This window comes from Mustela nigripes, chromosome 6 (assembly GCF_022355385.1).
Source record: "Mustela nigripes isolate SB6536 chromosome 6, MUSNIG.SB6536, whole genome shotgun sequence".
Lineage (NCBI taxonomy): Eukaryota > Metazoa > Chordata > Mammalia > Carnivora > Mustelidae > Mustela > Mustela nigripes.
Window position 1 is genome coordinate 91,890,196 of NC_081562.1, and position 22,300 is coordinate 91,912,495.

Below are 22,300 nucleotides of genomic sequence, written 5' to 3' on the forward strand. Positions count from 1 at the left end.
GTTTTGGTTGGAATAAAACATAGGTGTGAGCAGCCGGCTCCATTACCCAACCCCCATCCCTCATCCCAAGGCCTACAAAGGCCTCACTGTGACTGTGGCTCTACTTTTCAGGAAACGGCCAGGACACAAAGGGGCTCCTCTGTTCCCAGCGCCCGAGAACTCGGATTCCCGCGGCCGTGAGTGAGAGCGCGAGCTAGGGACTTGGGGCTCAGCCCCAGACTCTACGTCGACAGGTGAGTCCCCAGATGTTGGTACTTCAGCGTCGGCTGCCTAGGACTTACAGGGTTATGTGGCAGCTGCGGAACGGAGGCTGGCGATTAAGCGAGGACAGCAGGCACAGAGGACCTGCCTCCAAGAGAGGGGGCTGATTCAGGCCAGGAGGCAGCGAGGTGGAGGGCGGGAGAAGAGCACTCAATAACGGGCCTATGTGGACCCACCACCTTAGATTACTGCATCCCCACCTCCAGCCCATAAGCTATTTCCCGAGCGGACCAGCCCCCTTTCTAAGGACGCCGCCATTGCCTTCGCTTCAGTCCATCCCCGACACTTAGTGCCACTTGCACCCTTCCCACCTCTGCTCCCAGGGCCGCCGCCGTGGCCCAGGCGCTCGAATACGGCCGGACTCTCACTGTAGCTCCGAACCCTAGCACCTGGCTGCTGGGGAGCGGGGCTGTCCAGGCTTCTCCAGAGCGCTCCAGCACTTTCCAGGCAGGGTGCCCCAGCGACTGCCTGACCCAGCTCCCCGCACTCTACGCGGGCGCCTAAGCGGGGCTCCGATGCGCGGCAGTGCGAGCCCCACACCGGTGACCGACCCCAAACCCGCCCCTCCAAACTCTCGCGCGAACAGGCAGCTCAGGAGGGGCTTCCAGGCAGCGAGGACCCCGGTGGATCGCAGAAGGACCCAGACTTGCGTGGCGAGCAGCTCCACGTGACCACCAGGGGTCAGCCGGAGAATAGGAGTGGCCTGAAGCAAGGACAGAGCGCGGCGTGGCGTAAGGAGGCGGTCTGACGCGCGCGTCTGTCAGTCTAGGTGGGCTAGTACCTTCCAAAGGAAAGGTGCACTGCTGGCGGGTGAGAAGCCCTGGTTTCAAAAGTCAGGGAAGTCGGGAAACTACAACTCCCAGGAAGCACCGCAGCACTACACGGATCCTGTTAGTATCTACAGATCTCAAGATAACCTGAAACCTGTAGTTTGTCAGCTTCCCCAACTTTCCTTTTGCAATGTTAACGAGGAAACCATACCTTAAGTCTCAAAAGAATCCGACCTTAGGCCGCTGGGCAGCTGCAGCAAAGACCTAATATTGTGGAGGAAAGACAGAATTGTATTCCTCCAACATCTTTAACTTTGGGCTCCAGAGCTTCACCTTCATTTCTAGGTGGGAATTTGAAAGCTTTGGTTTTTCTCCCAGTTTTAGAAAGCCAATACAAAGAAAGCAGAAGAAGGGCTTAAGTCAGAGCATCCCACACTCCCAGGTCTCTAATGACATAGATAACAGCCAATAATATTTTTGTTTTTATTTTATAAAACATGCAGTTTAAAACAAAATTTTAAAAAATAACAAAACATGGGACAGGAGAGTGGATGGAAGACAGATGCTTCTCAGCTGTCAGCAGGAGTGAAGCCAGCAGCCAAGCTTTGTCTAGGACCCAAAGGCCCTTTTGGCAACGATGGTGTTGGCAACACTGGTTTGCTAGGAACACCAATACTCAATGTCCTGGCCCCTCCCGGCATCCCTCAAGCAGTCAGAGACTTGAGCTGTCCTGAGCTACTGTTTAAGCTTGTCACTGTCCAGGACTTCAGTCCTTAGCCAACTTGGAACTGAGAGTACTGGTTCCAGGAGCATTTGTTTTGTTCTATGTGGGGTTTTGTTTTTGTTTTTGTGTGGCCTGGATATTAATTACCCAGGATATTAATGGAGAATACCAATTACTTTCCATTTGGGTCATTTCTAGACTCTGTTTCTGGACTTCTATTTTGCAAAGGACAAAAAAGGAATCTGGCTCCTCTTCCCTTTGCAACAACTCTGCTGCATTCCAGTTCTATTAATAGCACCATCTGTAGACCCTGAGCAGGTCCAATTCCGGAAGCGGATAAGGTATAGCCAGCTTGGAAAGCCATCTCCCAGTTCTGGGGCCACAGAACACTGAAGGGAGAGGGGGCAGTTCGCTGGAAAAGGGTGAGGTCAGAGTGCCAACACTGAGGAGAAGACAGCTGCATCTATCAGAGACAAAACCAAGAGCATTGACTCTTAAGGTGAGTGTAGAAAAAGCAAGAGAAAAGAGGGCAAACTTGCCCCAAACATTTTAGAACCGGGAAATGAGGTTAGGATCAATGGAGAGTTTCAGTAATCAAATCTACTTCACCGAATGTTGGGAAGATTAAGTGCTTTGTAAACTACTGAGTGCTTTACAAATACAAGGTGGCGGGGTAGTGTTGCTGACATCACCATGATTATTATTATCACCCTGGGTATAATCTTTTCATACAGTCAAAACCCGCCCTGTCCAGTTTCCCTTGTCCCATCCCAGGTCTTACTCTTGGGACTTGTTTGGCCCTCAGGTTCAGGCACCTTCCAGTCCATCTTTCGGCCCTTCTCATAAAGACCCTTGAGCACTTTGTGGAAGGACTCAGGCTCAGTGCCATTTTTGCTTAGCTCCAGATATTTTCGGTAGAGCTGAAGGGCTGTGCGGGCATCCTCAATACTGTCATGGGTTTCCCCTTGAATCTTCAAGTCTGTGGAAATCAGAAGTGAACAGTTTGGGACCTAGCAAAGGAAGGTAAGACCATGTCCCCTACTCACATCTCCAACTCCCATTAAACAATAAAAAACTTGACTGCCCCCAAGGGAAAGAGCCAAACACCATCCCTAATGCAGAGATACTGGAGCTTCTTAAATCCATGAGTAACTCTCATTACTAACTCAGGGTCCTCCCTACTCCTCTGATGAGCACCACAGGGGCCTACAAGGTACACCAATACCAACTCACCCAGAAAGTACCAAGCAAGGAATCGCAGGGATATCATTCGTTTTCGGGGCATGTGAAACAGATAGACAGTGTCAAGGACTTGGTCCTTGGGCACCTGGCAGAGATAAAAGAGAGAGAGACTGAAGGCAGGTGATCTGTAATTTTCCATTTCCCGAAAGCAAAACGTATACCCTCAAGGGCCCACACTCAAAGACTCTTAAAAGAGCCCTGCCCGGGATGCCTGGGTGGCTCAGTTGGTTAAGTGGCTGCCTTCAGCTCTGGTCATGATCCCAGCAGTGTGGGATCGAGTCCCACATCGGGCTCCTTGCTCGGCAGAGAGCCGGCTTCTCCCTCTGCCTCTGCCTGTGCTCACTCACTCTCTCTCTGACAAATAAATAAAAATCTTTAAAAAAAAAAAAAAAAAAAGAGCCCTGCCCGAACCATGAGGTTGATGACCCGGAAGTCCTTCTGCAGACCATGACCCACAAACTTGACTCCAATGTCTATAAGAAAACGAAGCTTTAAGTAGGTAGACTTGAGAGTTGTGAGGTGCTTAGAGGAAATCTTGGCATCTAGGTCTCCTGGCTTTATCCCCGAATACTGAGTCAAGTAATCCACCACCTAGGCATAAAAAAAAGGATAAGCCGCTCAGGAAGTGAGGTGCAGAGTCTCCCTCAACCACTCTTCCTGAGGGTCTAGAGCACTCTACATATGCACAAGGTCTGTCTCACTTGCACCTCCATATCCTAATACCTGCTCCTGAGTAGAGATGTAGTCATCAATGAAGGGAATACCCTCATTGGGTCCCTGGCCCCGAACACAGGTGATCCTTGCTACTGACATCTGGCTTGGTTTGATGGTAGACTTAGTGCCATCACTGCGTAACTCTGCTTCCTCCTGCGTGACGAGAATGGATAAGGAAATTATGACTCCTAATATCTCTCCAGAGTTCTGTTCCAACACCACACCCTTTTGGACTTTGTTACCTCATTAAGGGTGACAAACTCAGCATCCAGGCCCACCAGGTCCCCAACCTGTGGCATCTCATTCAGCATCAGTGGAATAAAGGTAGTATGTGTTTTCCGCTGCTTCCGTGCTAATGAGGCTTCAGCCAGCAGGACACTTGCCTCAATAGGGTTCTTGACTGGAAGGAAAAGTCCAGAAGACAGATGGCTTGGGATAGAGAAGTAACCAGAGGAGGGAAACCCAGATGGCCGACCAGAGACTGGGCTCTATGCTGTGATCCCTCAATAATCAAAGCATGTGAGTAAAAAAATCATGGCTGATGAACAGATGGATGGAACAGATCAAATCAGAAAACTATTAAGGAATATGTTATGAAAAAAACAAAAAAGCAGAGAGGAAAGAATAAGACTTTAGCTTAAAAAATCCAGAAAAATAAAGCTGCAGGGAAACTATGGTTAAAGACACCAAAAATGGCCTCAGTAAGGAGATAACCTCTAAAAGAAGAAGAAAGCTTCACTTGGGGAAAAGAATGATTAGACTGAAAATCATAACCTTGGCCATTTTGATCAGATTTCTCCCCATCAATTCTTCCCCCATTACACCTCAGGATTTCCAAGTTCTAAATTTAAGGCCTGATGAACAGGACTCTCTTTAGTATCCCTGGAAATGTTAACACTGTTACCTATCCTAATCTTAACACAATCTCTCCCTAAAAATCAATCTTAATGGCCCACACCCTTTGGTCTACTCTGTACCACTTACTGTTCAAGTTGTATTTGGAATTAAGATTCCTTTTGACGTAATAAAGGATAGCAGGCACTTTCCAATTCATGTCAAACTGCACAGCTTCGTGCTGTAAAAGAAAAAGCACTTAATGGCCTACATATATAACCCTTTTTCCTTTTTCTCTAGCCAGAGAAAAGATAGAACTAGGTGCTATTTTTTAATTCTGCTAATGCTTTTTATTTATTTATTTTTAAAGATTTTATTTATTTATTTGACAGAGAGAGATCACCAGTAGGCAGAAAGGCAGGCAGAGAGAGAGGGAAGTAGGCTCCCTGCTGAGCAGAGAGCCCAACTTGGGCCTGCATCCCAGGACTCTGGGATCATGACCTGAGCCAAAGGCAGAGGCTTAACCCACTGAGCCACCCAGGCACCCAACACTTTTTATTTTTAAGGATCCCTCTCTCCCTCCCGAATCTGCAATCTGCATGGCATTCTCTAGAAGGATGAGAACCGTAGAAGGGGAGAGAAAGGGAGAACGGAATGTGTTACAACTAACCTTATCAATAGGTTCAATAAGAAAGTCATTGAAGAGATACCACTGCTGGTGGGTAACACCCTGTGGAGATAAGAGAAAAAAGACTGACACTAAAGTGACAGCTGGACCACTCTGGCTCAGACTTAAGATGGGGCAGACCTGGGACTCCACTGTGGCTACCGCCAGGAGTGTCCCTGCCTTGTAGAATCTCACTCACCTCCTTACGCTGGTGGTAGGTCTCTCCAACTTTGATGTGAGCCACCAGGCTGCCCCCTGTGCGTGAGTCCAGGATGTGTACCACAGTAGCCATCAGGTCATACACAGAGACACCATGCTCCTCCTCTGCCCTGGCTGGGCCCCACTGTGAGGGGGGTACCCAGGCTGCTAAGCTAAGTTTAAGGATGGGGAAGGAAGGGGAAAGGGGATAGAGGACAGGGAGTTTGGGGTATGGGGATGGGGGACCAGGGTGGGTTATCTCCATTCTAGCCCATCTATGACTTTTAATACTGAACTGAGTCACTTTGGAAAAGCCCACAACTGGGAAATACTCGGGTTTATTCCCTTTCTTTTCCCTACACTAAATTCCATCTTCCCCTTGCCCTGCTTCTGTCCCAACCTTCTCTCCCTTATTCCCCTTTCTCCTCCCAGTTGTTCAACAACCTGTATCTCATCCCCATCAGTCCAATTGCAAACGTCCAGCCCTTTGTTCTTGGTTATCTTCATGCGAATGGAGAAAGGAAGCCAGACATTCTTCAGCTCCTCAATGGAGGAACACATCAGCATGCCCTCTGGACTCCCTAGTTCTTTCCTGTCAGGACAAGAAAATTAGGTTTGTTCTAAAATCTAGCCAGTGACAAGAGAAGCCATGGGGTAGCTCAATTTTTTGACTGCTGCCTCAGGCCACACCTACCAATCAGCCAAAGCAAACTCCTTGTTCTTGGAGATTTCCCCACCATGCTTCTTTATTGCCATCTTGAAGGCAACCTGAACACGAAAGAAAAAATATCTGATTCCCAGGGCGCTTGGCTGGCTCAGTTGGTTAAACGTCCGACTCTTGGTTTCAGCTCAGGTGATGATCTCAAGGTCATAGAATCAAGCCCTGAGTGAGGCTCTGCACTCAGCACAGAGTCTGTTTGTCCCTCTCCCTTTGCTCCTCCCCCTGTGCTTGCTTGCTCTCTCTCTCAAATGGATAAATAAAATCTTAAAAACAACAACAATAATTGGGGATGCCTGGGTGGTTCAGTCCTTAAGCATCTGCCTTTGGCTCAGGTCATGATCCCAATGTTCTGGGATGGACCCCTGCATCAGGCTCCCTGCTCAGTCAGAAGCCTGCTTCTCCCTCTCCCACTTCCCTTGCTTGTGTTCCCTCTCTCGCTGTCTCTCCGTCAAATAAATAAATAAAATCTTAAAAAAAAAAATCGGATTCCCCAGGAACATTAGTCATAAACGGAGCACAGAAGGGAGAGAAAACTGAAAAGTACACTTAAAGTCCTGCTTCCAGCCCTGGTCCTTACCTCAGCCTGCATTCTCCAGAAATCAGCTTCTTTCAGACTGTTCACCTCACAGTTGATGACGAGAATATCTGGCAGATGGCGGATGTTGCGGGTCTGAATCTGAGAGGACAAGACAAACAAGGAATGGCAGGGAGCCTACAGGAAAGGAACCTGGGTAGGAACAGTAAAACCTGGACCTGCACTTCCTAACTGAGGTTCTTCCCACTCCCTATACATCTCTGGATGGCAGTGCTGACAGCTCGTCCCAGACAAGACCCCAGCCATGTCCCCAAGGCAGGAGGACTCACCGTGGGCTGGTACTTTTCACAGTTGTCACACCAGGCCTGTGTATTCTGCTCTAGGCAGATGCTTCGCTTCAGCACCTGAGCAAAGTCACAGTTCTTCCCAGTTTTATCTGAGGGGAAACCAGATGCTTCGCTCTACATTCTTCCTTTGGCCTACGGTCAGCCCCCCAACACCCTCTCCTTGATGTTGCGGGACATCTGGGGGAGGCTCCCCAGCCCAGCTGCAGGGTATTCCACTGGTGATACCTTCGGGGTAGGAGAGTGTGAAGAGCAGGGTGGAGGAGGCCCGCACGGTCTCGCTGCCACAGCGGCACAGGCTACAGTTCTCCATCTCACAGCTGAACAGCTGCCCAATGACTGAGTCCCCCGATGAGCAAAAGCTGCTAAGAGTGGGGAAGGCAGTGCATGCACATGGAGCCAGTGAGGAGATCCCTGAAGTCACGGGGGGCCTTCACTGTTCAAGGCCCGATTTCATACCTGCCTCCAGCACCTCGATAAGCCTGAGGTACTTCGAGCTCCTGCATGTCCTGATGCAGTTGAGTGAGAATAAAGCGATTCCACCTCTGAATAAGCCTGGCCAGATTGCCTTTGCCTGAAGCCTCATCTGAGTCCGCCAGGATCAGACCAAGGGCTGATGCCTCAGGGATGGTGCGGAATGCCCGAAGAAAATTACTGCCCTGGAATCCAGGAAGTGTGTTGGTAAAATGGGGCAATTTTCTCTTTTGTGGTTGTTTGCACAGCAATGTAGATGCCTACCGGCAACTTCCCTTCCCCTTTTATGGTCTCAGGTCTCCTCCAGACACTGACCTGACAAGGGTCACCCCGAGAGAGGTCCAACATATGGAAGAGGAAGCCCAGCTCACATGCCAGGCAGAACTCCTTCTGGCAAAGATGGTTCTGGATTAGACAGCGAACAGGTTCCAGGAAGTAGAGCACCTGGTGGTGGAGAGAGCAAGAGAATTGATGCAGGCAACCAGTACAGGGAGGAAGAGAAATGGGAAGGTTAAGCAAGCTGGTGAAGAATACAGAGCAGGAGGCCACTGAAAAATGGAGTACACAGAGGAGACCTGAAGGCTGTGGAGCAAGAAAGAATAGTGGCAGAGGCCACAGTCAAGTGGGCTTGGCTGGAGAGGCCTGGAGAAAGAGTAGTGGATGTGGGACGACAGAGGAGAAAGGCAGTAGGCGTGTTAATCGCAGGCGGACCCACCCTTACCTGGATCATGCAGTTACAGTAGGCATTGGGGATGTGGGGCTCCAAGCCAGCAAACAGGGTCTTATTGTAGTGTTTGAAGTCAAAGTCCTCCAGCCCTAGCTTGGAGTATTTGATGGTTACCTGAGGCAGAAACAGTCTAAGCAAGATGAAGATATCCTCAGAGTTCCCCATATCTTCTGAGTAGTCAGAACCTTCCCCAGAACCTCCCTCCTGAGTCTAGGTGGTAGGTGAAGGCATCTTGACTGAGCCCTTTCTCGTATGACCGCCTCCCTCCCCAGGGAACCTTTCCCCATGTCCCAGAGGGCTCCTTCCTTGGTATCCCCAGCACCTTGCGGTATTTTTTAGAGACCATGTGGAGATGTGGCTCCTCTTCCCGCCCTATCGGTGACTCAGTGACCTGGCTGAAGCTGTCAAATTCACTGTCTGACTCCTTGAGTCGGTAAGGAATCTAGAATATTTAAGAAGAGGTACTTTTATTGGATGTCTTTTTTTTTTTTTGTTAAGATTTTATTTATTTATTTGACAGAGAGAGCGATTAAGGGAACACAAGCAGGGGGAGTGGGGCAGGGAAAAGCAGACTCCCTGCTGAACAGGGAGCCTGACTCAGGGCTTGACCCCAGACCTGAGCCAAAGGCAGACGCCTAATGACTGAGCCACCCAGGCACCCCTGGATGTCTTAATTATCTTTGGTATCCCCCCACTTTGATCCCAACACTGAACTTTCTGATTTCATGGGGTTTTCAGCAGCCACTGCTTCCCTTTTTTCCCACTGCCACCACCTGACCTCGTCACAGCCCGACAACGATGATGGCTCCCACGCCGGGCTCTGCACATTCACTCTGTCCAACATCCCACTACTAAACTGTCCCAAAATGCCTATTTCAGTGCATCAGTTCTCCCACTATACACCAGTGTATCAAGGCTTCACAACTGGGCCCTTTCTAACCTTAACGCCTTGTGCTTTTCCAAAACAAGCCACAACTATAGGCATACTGGTCCCAGCACAGTCCCCATCAGACATGCCTTTCACAGTTATGCTTCTTGAGACCTTTGCTAACACTGATCTCTCATCTTGAACGTGCTCCCATATTACTTTCTACTTACCCATCTTTCACCTTTCCAGCTCAATATAATCCACCTTTTTCAGTATGTCTTCCCTGACCACTCTGGCCCAGAGTAACACTTTTCCTCCAGACGGCCCCTGGCACTGAACTAACATTCCTTCTGAATTTCACCAGAGAATATAAATAACTTGTTACAGACAGGTCTTATCTTTACCAACCAAGTACTAAACTTCTTAATGGCAAAGACTATCTTCTGTGTCTCTGAATCCTCCCTAACACCTGGCATGGTACCTTCAATTCAGTAGGCCTCAAAAAACCTTCACTGACTGACCTAAAACTGAAAACTGCTGAGGACTAGTAAAGAACCAAGACAGGAGAAATGCCAGGGTTAGGGCTGACCCTCTCCCTCTGAACATACCTGATTGCGCAACCGGGTGCGGGGGTTGGGTGCATAGCCAATGAAGCCCACCTTCTTCATGGTGCGGAGAATCTCGGCATCCACAGGTGGCGCTCGCCTGTAATGCAGTACAGTTCTAGGCCTGAAGGTTGTGGGGTCTGCCCATCAAATCCCCAACCCCCAAGGAGCCAGAAAAAAAGATAATGAAGGCAGTCAAAAATCAGGAAAGATGGCTACTCCTACAGGGCTTGCTGAGAATCCTGGTATCCTGGCCCTTCCCCACTCCCTCCTTTTGGCCCAGATGTAAGGTACAACCTGGGAGCTGGAGCGGAGTTGGCAGCAGGCCAGTCAGAGAGAAGTGTGTCAGTGGTGAGCGGGACAGGGATGAGGGAAAGAGGCAGCAGGTCTTGGCTCCAGTCCAGAGGAGGCAGTGAGTCCACGAGACAGGGCAAAGCAAACTCGGTCTCACGGGAGTAAGGGTTGAAGGAAGGTTCAGGGGAATCAGTCCAGAGGTGCACACAGCCCTCAGAATCCCCAAAGGCCAGGGCCTGCTTGCTGGCTGATACGTCAAACGTCATTAGCAGAGGCCCCACAGGATTCACATGAAAGATGTCTGCTGGGTTGGCAAGGCCTGTGGGCTCACAAAACTGGCACTGCCCTAGAAGAGAGGAGGAAGCTCAGTGAGCCCTGGAAGTTGAAAGGGGGCCATCGTCTTATGCCCTGGTATCAAGGAAAGATGGTGCCTAAGTTCATGCCTAGAGATACAAAGACCACCTGATGCCTTCCCATAAACCACAGGCAAGTCCCGTACCAGTAAAGGCAGTTCTAAAGTTGATTTGCCTGCTCCACCTTTATCTTGTTCTGTGTTCTTCACGCGGAGGGAGAAAATGTAAGTCCTAATCTCTGGCCAAACCTAAGTATGATTCTGACAGCCCACTGAGAGGTTACTGTTTCCGGGAGGTTCCTGGGAGTACAGGCCTTCTGGCGCCTAGTTTTCCTTCACTCATCAGTGCCCCCTGACCTTATCCCTCCCTACATCCCTTCCTACCTGACTGGGAGATGATAGCAAGTCGAGAAGTATAGGTGGGGATGAAGCGCAAGAAGGCAGGATCCACGTGTACTTGAAGGGGTGTGATGGCGCGCATCATGCGCAGATCATACACCTTGAGGAAACGGTCACAGGCCAGGCCGGTGAGGCGGCTGGAGAAGCCGCAGGCGGCCAGCAGGTTGCCATGTACATCAAAATCTGACAGACTCCCTGAGAAAGCATCGAACTCATGCTCCACCTTAAAAGTACGGAGGTCTCGCAGGGAAACCTGAAGAAGAGAGGACTTGGTTATCCTCCAACATTGGCATCATGAAAGGTACCTGCCACCTACCTCACCCTGTGAGGCCCTTGCCCAAAGAACTAAGGCTCTAGGATATGGGCAATCAAAGCACAGAAAAGGCAGAAAGAGAAGCCAAGAGCTGGAAGGCACCCCCAAGAGAACTCTTGTTTATTCTTGTGCCTTGAAGGTATCTAGTTACAATAGAAACCATCAGACTGAAAGATAATCTAGTACATTGTGGCTGAGGAGGAACTCCGTTCATTCCTCCAGTTCCCCCTCCCAACCCCGCCCCAACTATAGCCCCAGCTTTGAGGGAAAGGAAGATCCCAAGCACATGTCTGATGAAACAGGGCCTTGTGGTAGGAGGAAACACAGAACCGAGTCACCTTGCCAGACGTGTGGCCACAGAAGAAGAAACGATTTGTCTGTCTCATAATAGTGACTCCAGGTGTCTCAACCGCATACTGGGGAGGAAAGCAGGAAAAACCAGTGAGAATAATTCTTCCCACAGACCAAAGGAACAGAAAGGTCGCACATACACTTAGTCATGTTCCCAGCTCAGGCATATCCCCAGCCTCCCAAAGTCTCAGACCCTGCCTGGGTCTTTCCTGCCCCAGGCTTGTACCTTCTGAGTCTCCTGGACAGTGTTAAGGTCAATCTCTAGTATGTGGTTCTGCAGCCCACCGACAAGCAGAGTGCTGCTGTCAGTCAGCAGGAGACTGTGCATATCCTCACTCTCATCTAGCCTGTGGCAGAGAGAAAAGGCTAAGGGACCAGGCCCTCGAAAGCTTCCAATCCTTTAGCCTTCCATTCTAGGAGGGACCCTCTTTCCCAGTCCAGAGCTGAGAAGCCACTTACAGGTAATCAAATATAATGAGGCCCCCACGGGCCATATACTTGAGGTTGTTCTTGGTGAGAAAAAGGATACCATTTTCTAGGCTCTGGATCTGTCGAATGTCATCACTGCCATTGACCTGAAAGGATGAGTAACGCTCCAAGGCTGGGCCGAAAAATGAAGTAGCATGGCCCTGTTGGGGGAAAAAAGATGAGACACACCCTGAATGGATGGGCAGGGCCATCCCAGATATAGGTCAGGAACTGGACAGTCCTCGTTCAGCTTTCTTCCATTCTTGCTTGGGCTTTCTGGTTAGCAGCCCCCAAGGCATAAGCCTGGGGACCAATCTAAGTGATAAAGACATTGATGATACTATCTATGTTCGCTTAATGCTTTACAAAGTACTTCTGTAAATTCTACCTCATTTTATCCTCATAGTAACCCTGCTGAATAGGTAATGGCTTTGTTGGTTAGAACAGTTTCAGGTCAAGGACGTGGGTCCCTCGGATCCTCCACTGGCCTTCTGACATTCCAGAGTCAAGTCTAAATCTCTACCAGCCATCTGGGAAATGTGTACTATGGGTCACAGGCTGGAACAGAGAGAATGTGAAACTCATTCCACGCTTAGCTCCTATTACATCATTCCACTACTGATTTCTCTCCTGACTCTTAACTCATACCTTCTCCTTATGTGCTTCCCTTCAGACCACTCTTGAAACATGGCTATTCCCAGTCCACTACTTTCTCATTAGTCCTCCTAGGTAATCTCATCCACTCTCAAGGTTTTCACTATCCATGTTTTTTTTTTTTTTTTGATTTATTTATTTGACAGACAGAGATCACAAGAAGGCAGAGAGGCAGACAGAGAGAGAGGAGGAAGCAGGCTCCCCACTGAGCAGAGAGCCCGATGTGGGGCTCGATCCCAGGACCCTGGGATCATGACCTGAGCCGAAAGCAGAGGCTTTAACCCACTGAGCCACCCAGGCGCCCCTCACTATCCATGTTTTTAAACTGATGGATCCTAACTCCCTTCCCTAGCCTAGACCACTGCCGCAAGCTTCAGACTTATACATCCAAATACCTGTTAAACATCTCTTTTCAGATAATTCCATGAGAACCCTAAACTCTTTACATTCCCACTTAAATTCGTTATTTTTATCTCATCTCAATTCTTAACTATATTCCTTATGGTACCATGACCCATGTAATGGACTAAGTCACTGGTAGTCAATTTAAGTCTTGTTTACTTCCTAAATATTTCCCAAATCTGTTCCAATGTATGTATCTCTACAGTGCTTCATTCAGGCCTTCATATTCTATGTGAACTGCTACAATAACAAAGTCTCTACTTCTACCTTGGCACTCTAAGATACAAACCTAACCTTATCATTCTGGATAAAAAATCTTCAGTGGTGTAAAGGATCAAGTCCAAGCTCTCTCAGCACAGCATACAAGGTTTTTCTAGAATGTTTTCCCCCCAAATAGCTACATGGCTTCCTCTCTCCCTTCTAGGGGACTTAGAATGGACAGTGTGGCCTGTATTCAGGTGTGGCTTCATCAGAGAGACCTTTCCCTGACCAACTATCTGAAACTGTAACATCTCCCACCTTCATTACCTCAACCCCCTTAGTCCACTTTATTTTCCTTAGAGATACTAAACAAGACTTAATGTATTATAAATGTATTTTTGATGCCTTATTAAAAGTTCATTCTAGGGGCGCCTGGGTGGCTCAGTGGTTAAAGCCTCTGCCTTCGGCTCAGGTCATGATCCCAGGGTCCTGGGATCGAGCCTCACATCGGGCTCTCTGCTCCGCAGGGAGCCTGCCTCCTCCTCCTCTCTCTTTCTGCCTGCCTCTCTGCCTACTTGTGGTCTGTCAAATAAATAAAAATCTTAAAAAAAAAAAAAAAGTTCATTCTAAACCTAGACCACAGAGCAAGGTCTAGCACTTAGTAGGTGCTCAAAAAACACTAGTTAAATGAAGTCATGTCTATCTCTTCACCTTTATCTCCTAGTGCGGTAAATCCTCATTGCTTATAGTTCCTGTACTCTGCAATCACATTGTATAATATCTTGGAAATCTTTATCCTGTTGCTTTGGCCAAGACAGCATTTTCCCCTCTTTGCCTGGCTCCTACTCACCTCTCAAAAACTCACTTCAGGTGTCATTTCCTTCTGAAGGCCCTCTGACCCTTCTCCACCCAGTACATATATTTATACTGGCACTTAGTAGTTTATAGCTTATTTCCTCTATCTTATTTCTTGTATTTTAATTAATTCACTAATTAATAAGTGAAACAATTCAGTTTCTTCTAAAGTATCATGAAGTTATCTGTTTATGTATCCTCTTTTCCTCATTGTTTCCTCATGTTCCCTCATTCCTTGAGGGCCAGGATTATGTTTTATTCAGCTTTATTCCGTGGGCCTAGCATAGCAGTAGACTGCCTACCGAAATCAGTGTATTATCAAAAAAGCTCATTCTAGGGGCGCCTGGGTGGCTCAGTGGGTTAAGCCTCTGCCTTCAGCTCAGGTCATGATCTCAGGGTACCGGGAACGAGCCCTGCATTGGACTCTCTGATCAGCAGGGAGTCTGCTTCCCACCCCCCATCCCCCCCACTGCCTGCCTCTTTGCCTACTTGTGATCTCTTTCTCTCTCTCTCTCTGTGTCAAATAAATAAAATCTTTAAAAAAAAAAAAAAACACCTTATTCTTTCTAATGGGAAAAGCAAAATTCATGCTCTAGGGAAGGTAAATTAGTAAACCAAGGATAACATGTTATTTCTTACAATGTCTTGGGCTCCCTAGCATATTGGCAATATAGATATACATTAAAAAAAAAAATTTAACATTGATAACTGCTCTCGCAGAAGACTAAAATCAGCCAGAGAAAACAAAATGATTCCACGTAAGGTAGCAGAAACACGTGTTAAACATTCTATAATTAAAAAAATGGGGGGTGCCTGGGCAGCTCAGTGGGTTAAGCTCCTGCCTTCGACTAAGGTCATGGTCTCAGGGTCTTGGGATCCAGCCCTGCATGAGGCTCTCTGCTCGGTGAGGAGCCTGCTTCCCCCTCTCTCTGCTTACTTGCGATCTCTGTCAAATAAATAAAACCTCATTTTAAAAATGGAAAACAGAGGAGGGGTATTAGAGACTGGATTTGATTACAGACTAACTGATGGGTAGAGTTAATAAGATTAATCAAAGCTTGGAAGGGGCAAATAGTAGTAGAAATAGGACGATTCCTATTTCTTTGGAAAAGACCGCCTATGTAACTTCTCCCTGGATCCTATGGTTCCTTTCACTCCCTTCCTCCTAACTTAGAGACCTAACTAACTCTCATCACCTCAACTCAGTCTGGTTCCCAGTAAAACAGCTGCCTTTGGGCTAAAACCAGATAAAAGACCTCCAACAACTCCTTTCATCCCTTACAAAGGGGTACAGTTCTTACCCCGTGGCTTCCCACCCACAGCATCTCCTCGTGCAAGTCAAAGTGGGAGACGGAGACAGGCACACCCACTTCAGCCACCACACTGTGCAATTCAGAGTAGACACCTTCCATTATGTGCACTGACTCCTGGACAGGAAGAGCCTCCAAGGCCACCCCCTCCGGATCCAGCTCCACATTCTGTAGCAGACTTGGGTTCAGATGGGCATCCAGGACAGGGTCCAGGGCAGAATGCATGGCTGGGGCATACTCTGCCAGTCCAGGATCCAGACCCTCGAAGTTCATGACGACGATGGCAGATTAGACCCTTGTCACACCCTCCCTTGCAACAGCCCCTTAAGAGGCCTGACCCAACCTTCAGCAGAACAGCACCAGTGGGCCTAGAATGGACATCCTGGCCTGCAAAGGGAAAGAGGCAGCTGAGTCAGTGGCAGGCCCAAGTATTTGTATTTAATGTGTTCTCGATTATCTGGGCAGGAGGGAGATGAGGCAGGCAGAGGTGAGAAGGCCAGGTAGGGGATGAAGCAGGCAGGAAGGGAAAGGGCAGCAGGGGTAGAGGTGGAAGTCTTGTCCCTTTTTCTCCTCTAGGCCCTCTGTACTCACCACCACCCCCACTATCTAACCTAATACTTGACTTCCTTTCCATCTCCCTTCAGGCCTGCTCACTTGCCTGGTTCACCCCAGAACCATCAGTGGAAAGAGCAGCAACTGCGGGACAGGAGTTAGGCACAGGGGCTAAGGTGCTTGTTTCCCAAATCAGGGATGAGGGGTAGGGGGTTGGTAGGTGAGAACGAAAGAAGTCAGTTTCCCAGAATCCTCTGCATGTTACCCAGGATTCTCCAGAGAAAAATAAGAATGTCCAGTTACCCACAATTGGGGCGGGGGTGGGGGGACAGGATGAAAATGCCTAGTTACCCACAATTCTCTAGGGGAACCAGAGAAATCAATTACCCAGAATTCTTCCCAGGCAGCGGGGAGGGGAGGGATTAGGGCAGGGGTCAGATGTGTTCTTGGGATGCTTATGGGGATTGGGTCATTACCAAGATTTCTCCATGGCGGATATTTTGGAGCGCGTGGAATTAAAACGAGTAGGGGGAGAGAAAGCGCCGTCACCTCCGCGGGAAATTCCAGTTTCCCCAATTCTCCCCCGCGCCTGACGCTCAACCAAACCCTAAGGCGGAAAGGACGTCGCTCTCCCAGGCAGAGCTTCCAATCAGGAAGGGCGTGGGGCTCACCTAAGCCAATCCGAAGGATCCAGGTACAGACGGCTCCGCGAGAGGACGCGCGACGTAAGGGCTGGGCAAAGACAAGGTTACGGGCCGCCGGTGGGGACAAACGGTGTCAGACCTTGGCCGTATTTGGTGTCGTGAAACGTAGCTTTTTCTCGTTTAAGTTTTCTTTGAGCAAAACTAGAGAACTCGCTTGGAAACCGACCTTTCACACTCCCTAGAACTTTAGAAACTCTAGAATTAGGAACGCCCAAGGTAAAGTACTGGGAATCATCTGCTGGGTATTCCCAGCATGGTCCAGTCCACCCCCTCTGTCCGCGGTGCTCTTGTGAGCTACTGCGCTACCTTTCACCCTGTTGCCCCCGAAACTCGCCGGCATTTCCTGTCATTTTCAGGCATGGGAGAGAAAAAAGGAAGCGGGAGCCGGGCTCTTAAGACTGTCCAGATAGCCGTGGATTTTACGATTCTGTAAGCATCCGTCTGAAACACCCATCTGTGATGATCCCTTCCCCACATGCTCCAATGATAGTCCCAGGGAGCAAGACCCCTCAGCCATCAAATTTCCCTACCTCTTGAATCTGGGCATTCTCCCTCAGAGAGGGATGAGCACAGCAAATTGGGACATTTGCTTACCGCAAACTCTTAGAGATTTAGCACCAACGGTTATTTTCAGGGATTCTTGGGGTCTGATTCTGAGCTTGAACTGCTGTGGAATGGGGCCAGGTTGTGAGATGTCTCCAGGGCGCTTTAGCACAGTTTCTAAAGGCCGCAGAGAGGGCCTCCCTGATGGAAGGAACTTCTCACCAAGGATAGAATGTTAAAGGACTTCTCTCTCAATAAAGGCTGCTAAATACACTGTAATAAAAGGATTCCAGGGGTGCCTGGGTGGCTCAGTCAGTAAAGCATCTGCCTTTGGCTCAGGTCGTGATCATCCCACCTGGGGCTCCCTGCTCAGCGGGGAGCCTGCTGCTCCCTCTCCCTTTACCCTTTCCCCCACTCATGCTCTCTATGGCGCGCTCCCACTCAATCTCTCTCTCAAATAAATCAAATCTTTTTAAAAAGAAAAGGACTTCGTAATTTAGACTTCCAGGATTCACCGGGTCCTAGAATCAGTCAGAAGTCAAAGATGGAGAGAAAAACACCTTAATTCAGAGGGTCTCTCAAACTGATCTGGCTTCACAGTTCCCTAGATTTAAAATCTTGGGGAAAGATGGGTGCTGAGAGACCTAGACAGTTTGTACACTTTGAGAGATTTCCATATTGAGGTCTCAGATTGAGAAAAACTTCACAGACCTATGGGAATTACAGGGCCCGAGATACTCAGAGATACCTGGGCTAAATGAGCTACTTTATAAAGATATTTTGTGTCTTCTCACAGTAGTGTCCAATGTAATAGAATGAGAATGCAGGATCTGAAACCAGATGGTCTGCACTGGACTTCTGGACACTCAACTCTGTGATCTTGGGTAAATTACTTATCTCTGTTTCTTCATCTGTAATACAGGGATAATAATAGTAACTACTTCAGTGGGTGGTTAATACATGAAAAGTGCTTAGACCAAGGACTTGGCATAACATGAGAGTTGCATATATATTAGCCATCATTACTAACTCCCTAGGGGTACCTCAACTGGATTTGGAGTCTGGGCATCCAACTGGAAAGGCCTGCTTAGGAGTGTCTTGTAAATGTGATTTGCATAACGGTTGAGGCCCTGCTGACGTCAAGGGGTCACTACAGCTCCAGGTCAGATCTAGTCCTGGAAGTAGCTCCTGCCACAGAACAGTCCCACAACAACCCCACCTACCTTGCTTCCTACCCAACTCTCGAAGCACCAGGAAGTGAAACAGAGCAGCAGAGCCCCGTGCCTCCAGCTCACCCTTGTCTCCCATCCCAACCCCCAAGAGTCTACTTCCTCTTCCCTCTTTTACCTTTCATCTCCTATCCTTTAGGCCTCCCAGAATGGGGCCACATTTGGGAAGAAGACAGGAGATATTAAACACAAGTGAGGTGAGCTTCCCCTCCTTCCTCCCACCCCCATTTCCTTATTCCATTTGTGTCTACCATGTGTAGAAAGAGCCAAACTGTTTCCCACTCAAACTGAAATAATCAGTCCTGATGCTGGGAACATTCCATCTGAAGGATAGATTTACCACAGAGACCTAATTTTTGAATCAAAAGTTTCATTGGGCAGTTTTGAATAGTTCTAAGGGAAGGGAGACTTCTGTCAAGGGTAACTTTCTCAGAGAAGGGTCAGCCTCTTGGGGAGGCTTTCAGGATCATCTGTGTGGTCAGCCATGTCCTCATTCTGACGTCCAAATCGTTCTGGGACCCTCCACTGGGTTGGGGCAGTCCCAGATTTGGACCACTCCCCACTCCCACGCCCAACCTCACATTCTCAGCTGTTTCACTGGATGTTGCATCAGGGAGGGTGATGAAATCAGTGTCCGTGGATTTTACCCATGGATGCAACAGGCTGAAGGACGGGTCAGTGTCACTAACATGGTACACCTTCAACTCCCCAGAACTCCTGGACTTCCTAGTTGTGGGATAGGGGCTGGGTGCTGGAAGATCTAAATTTGACTCCTAGCCCTTGCTTATGCCAGTATCCCAAAAGAACCAAGGCCTGAACCCCACAGGTGCTATGAAACTTTTGGCCACTAAGGCTGAGGAATCAGACAGTTCTTAGCAACAGCTCTCTCCCTCTTCAAGAGCCCTCCTAGCCTCCACAGCGAGCCCTGAAGAAGGAGCAGTTATACCTTATATGGCATTATCTGGCTTCCCAGTTCACAAAGTTCCCTCGAATTGTGGACTCTCTTCCAGTGAAAATGACTGCTCCCAAGGGAGAAAAAGAAGCCCCCTGGGTCTTAGATAGAGGGCACTAGGTGGGAATCACACTTCATTCCAAACTGAGCTGGCTATTCTACGGGGAAATAAACAAATGCTTCTGTTTTTGGTTTTTTCCTCAGGCAGGAGGTAAGGAAATTAGGTGCTGGGGCGGGGGGGGGGGGGGCGGGGGGGAATGTAGCCTGTAGCCTTGCGAGGCAAAAAGATGAGGGAAAGGTTAAATAGGAAGGAACTTGAGACTAGATTCATTTAAATATTCATTCCTCCTACCCCCACCCCCTCCACAGCCACCACGATTCATGGAGAGCATTACACACATACCCCATCCCAGGCCTCCAGCCACAGCAACCACACGTCTCATTTCCCTTGGAGCTGAGGCTGCATACCTGGGCTCCCCACGGAGGGGGATGATGCAGGGAGGGGAATCCCACCTGCTGTGAGTCACCTGCTGCTATAAAGGGCGGGCCTTACAATGCAGGGACCTTAAAAAGAGACTCAGAGACAAGGGGAGAGAAAACAGCAGGAAGCAGCTCAGAAACTCAGTGAACAACAGAAGGAACCAAAGCAGAGGTGCGCAGAACAGACAGCATCAGGCTCAGAAGAGAGGGAAGTGGGCAGAAATTCCACAAGGACCGGCGCAAGGCACAGAGCCAGCCAGATTTGAGAAGCAGGCGACGGGATGCTGGGGAGCAGGGTTCTGATGCTGCTGTTGCCGCTGATGCTGCCGCCACTGACCTGGCTGGCTGAGACCCGGGCCGTGCCTGAGGGCAGTCGCCCTGCCTGGGTCCGGGGCCAGCAGCTCTCACAGCAGCTGTGCACGCTGGCCTGGGGCACACATCCTCCGATGGGGCATGTGGTAAGTCACGGGCTCTGGTGCCAAACAGGAGACTCTCCAAGCTCTCCAAGGCTGCGGTGGAAGACTCTGTGGCTTTGGATGAAAGCTGGAGGGTCGAGGGTCATCACAGAGTAAGAGAGGAAGGGAGGTGGGGTGAGGAGTGGTGTTCCTGGGAAAGGTGTGGGCCTGAGGGTCCCAGTGGAGTTTGAAAGTATTTCTCTTATATCTTCACTCTTCCCACACCTCCTCCGTTCCAGGACTTACCAAGAGAAGAGGAAGATGATGAGACTACACAGGAGGTCCCCCGTATCCAGTGTGGGGATGGCTGTGATCCCCAAGGACTCGAAGACAACAGTCAGGTAGTAAGAGGAGGCTGGACCACAAGGAAGAGGGACTGGGACATCGTTGGGTATCATGGTGAACTAGCAAAAGTTCTGTCCTGTCCATTCAGCTTGCTATATAACAAATACCATAGACCGGGTGGCTTATAAACATCAAAAATAATTTAGTTCTCACTGTTCTGGAGGCTGGAAGTTGGAGATCAGGGTGCTGGCACGGTCAGGGCCCTCTTCCAGACTCCAGACCTCTCATTGTATCTGGCAAAAGGGCCTTGGGATTTCCGTGGGTCTCTTTTAGAAGAATACCAGATGCGTTCAAGAGGGTCCCACTCTCATGACTTCATCACTTCTTGAAAGCCCTCCCTCCTAATACCATTATATTGAGGAGTTAGAATTCGACATATGAATTTTGTGGGGACACATTTAACCCATAGCAGTGTCTAAGAATGGCAAAAACTGGGTGGGTCTTTGGAGAATGGAGTAGGAGGAAGGGATCTGTTTTTTCACTGCTTTCTTCCCCCTACCCCCACCCCAGTTCTGCCTACAAAGGATCCACCAGGGCCTGGTTTTTTATGAGAAGCTGCTGGGCTCAGACATTTTCACAGGGGAGCCTTCTCCACTCCCTGACGGCCCTGTGGGCCAGCTTCACGCCTCCCTCCTGGGCCTGAGGCAACTCTTGCAGGTATGAACCAGGGGCCTGGAGAATGGGGGCCTGCAGGTACCACAGATGAGGACCAGAGGGTGAAGGATCTCAAGTTCTCTCTGATTGTGTCCTGTGTCCTTTCAGCCTGAGGTTCACCACTGGGAGACTGAGCAAACTCCAAGCCCCAGTCCCAGCCAGCCATGGCAGCGCCTCCTTCTCCGCTTCAAGATCCTTCGCAGCCTCCAGGCCTTTGTGGCTGTAGCTGCTCGGGTCTTTGCCCATGGAGCAGCCACCCTGAGCCCCTAAGGCCAACGGCTTAAGGATGGCACCCAGATCTCCATGGCTCAGGAGGGCTGAAATCAATCAGCCCAGGCACCTGGGAGCCAACAAGTTAATTAGTCCATTAATTCTAATGAGACTTGCATATGTTGAAAATTACCAATACTAACTTATGCTGCTGATCTAGGACCAAGTTGAGTATTTATTAAATAGGAAGGGAAAACTTGAGATTATTTATCCTCAGGACAGCAGCTTGGGGAGGATTATTTATTATATTTATTCTGAATTATGTACTTTTTTCAATAAAGACCTATTTATGTGGATATCTGAGTGTGATTTCTAGCCTTGGTTGGGAAAAGGAAAAACAGGGCCAAAAGACTATAGTATGCATCTTTCTGTTCTGCAGGGCTCCAGTGGAGGGGCTGTATCCTCATGATCTTCTGGTGTACGCATAAAGTAACAGGGATCTTTTTGGTCTAGATCCCTGTATAGCTAAGCAAGCTGAATGGGATTACCAAGGATTAAGACTAGGAAATTGGACCAGTAAATGTGACTTCTTTTGCTGCCTGACCCTGTGCTTCCTTACTTTCTTGGCCAAGAGTGTATTTGGCCAAACACAGGAATCCCAATCACTGCAGGATCAAAAGAGCTTTTTGAGCAGGAAGGGCATTCCAGAAAGATGGTGATAAATCCCTCAAATTAATGGAATTCTCCCTGAGTGGTCATCTGTGAGTGAGCCCCATTAGAGGGTTTGACTACCCAAAGGGAGGTCAGCTACCTTTGGAAACAAAGAAAAGGGGAAGGCTACTGTGGTCATTCCCCGTCCTTTTCTCCATAGTCACAAGATTAAAAACACATGG

At 49.0% G+C, this 22,300-nt stretch overlaps 3 protein-coding genes across 17 annotated transcripts in view; 1 reads left to right on the plus strand and 2 right to left on the minus strand.

The window, feature by feature from the left end:
- Nucleotides 1-1,007, minus strand: part of CNPY2 (canopy FGF signaling regulator 2) — a 38,187-nt gene extending 37,180 nt beyond the window's left edge. Inside the window, exons 1-2 of one of the 4 annotated variants that reach the window (XM_059403426.1) lie at nucleotides 573-1,007; nucleotides 282-345 (exon numbers count right to left, since the gene is read on the minus strand). The gene's annotated coding sequence lies outside the window, so the exon portion shown is untranslated. Of the gene's footprint in view, nucleotides 1-281; nucleotides 365-572 lie in introns of all 4 variants that reach the window. The other 3 variants (XM_059403425.1, XM_059403424.1, XM_059403428.1) reach the window with 3 other exon arrangements.
- Nucleotides 9-21,763, plus strand: IL23A (interleukin 23 subunit alpha). Of its 10 annotated transcripts, none has more exons than XM_059403431.1 (8): nucleotides 16,443-16,529; nucleotides 16,896-16,968; nucleotides 17,879-17,966; nucleotides 18,451-18,508; nucleotides 19,633-20,201; nucleotides 20,438-20,539; nucleotides 21,054-21,200; nucleotides 21,306-21,763. In XM_059403431.1, exons 5-8 carry the CDS (start codon nucleotides 20,025-20,027, stop codon nucleotides 21,465-21,467), a joined length of 588 nt encoding a protein of 195 aa, XP_059259414.1. In that variant the 5' UTR covers nucleotides 16,443-16,529; nucleotides 16,896-16,968; nucleotides 17,879-17,966; nucleotides 18,451-18,508; nucleotides 19,633-20,024; the 3' UTR covers nucleotides 21,468-21,763. The 10 variants fall into 10 exon arrangements, with proteins under 10 accessions (XP_059259419.1, XP_059259420.1, XP_059259414.1 ...); XM_059403432.1 differs by having other exon boundaries at nucleotides 16,487-16,560; XM_059403430.1 differs by lacking the exon at nucleotides 16,443-16,529 and adding an exon at nucleotides 16,570-16,755.
- On the minus strand, nucleotides 1,501-16,401 carry PAN2 (poly(A) specific ribonuclease subunit PAN2). Of its 3 annotated transcripts, none has more exons than XM_059403418.1 (26): nucleotides 16,312-16,401; nucleotides 15,275-15,670; nucleotides 11,853-12,022; nucleotides 11,620-11,740; nucleotides 11,381-11,458; nucleotides 10,715-10,982; nucleotides 9,982-10,324; nucleotides 9,688-9,784; nucleotides 8,534-8,653; nucleotides 8,206-8,325; nucleotides 7,800-7,928; nucleotides 7,470-7,669; nucleotides 7,239-7,372; nucleotides 6,996-7,102; nucleotides 6,709-6,807; nucleotides 6,105-6,178; nucleotides 5,855-6,002; nucleotides 5,412-5,555; nucleotides 5,216-5,275; nucleotides 4,696-4,786; nucleotides 3,954-4,111; nucleotides 3,721-3,864; nucleotides 3,409-3,588; nucleotides 2,989-3,082; nucleotides 2,537-2,734; nucleotides 1,501-2,218 (listed from the first exon to the last, which is right to left on the minus strand). In XM_059403418.1, the coding sequence occupies exons 2-26, from the start codon at nucleotides 15,554-15,556 to the stop codon at nucleotides 2,184-2,186; spliced, it is 3,594 nt and encodes a 1,197-aa protein (XP_059259401.1). In that variant the 5' UTR covers nucleotides 15,557-15,670; nucleotides 16,312-16,401; the 3' UTR covers nucleotides 1,501-2,183. The 3 variants fall into 3 exon arrangements, with proteins under 3 accessions (XP_059259401.1, XP_059259400.1, XP_059259402.1); XM_059403417.1 differs by having other exon boundaries at nucleotides 7,239-7,375; XM_059403419.1 differs by lacking the exon at nucleotides 16,312-16,401 and having other exon boundaries at nucleotides 7,239-7,375; nucleotides 15,379-15,457.
- Nucleotides 21,764-22,300: the final 537 nt, after the last annotated feature.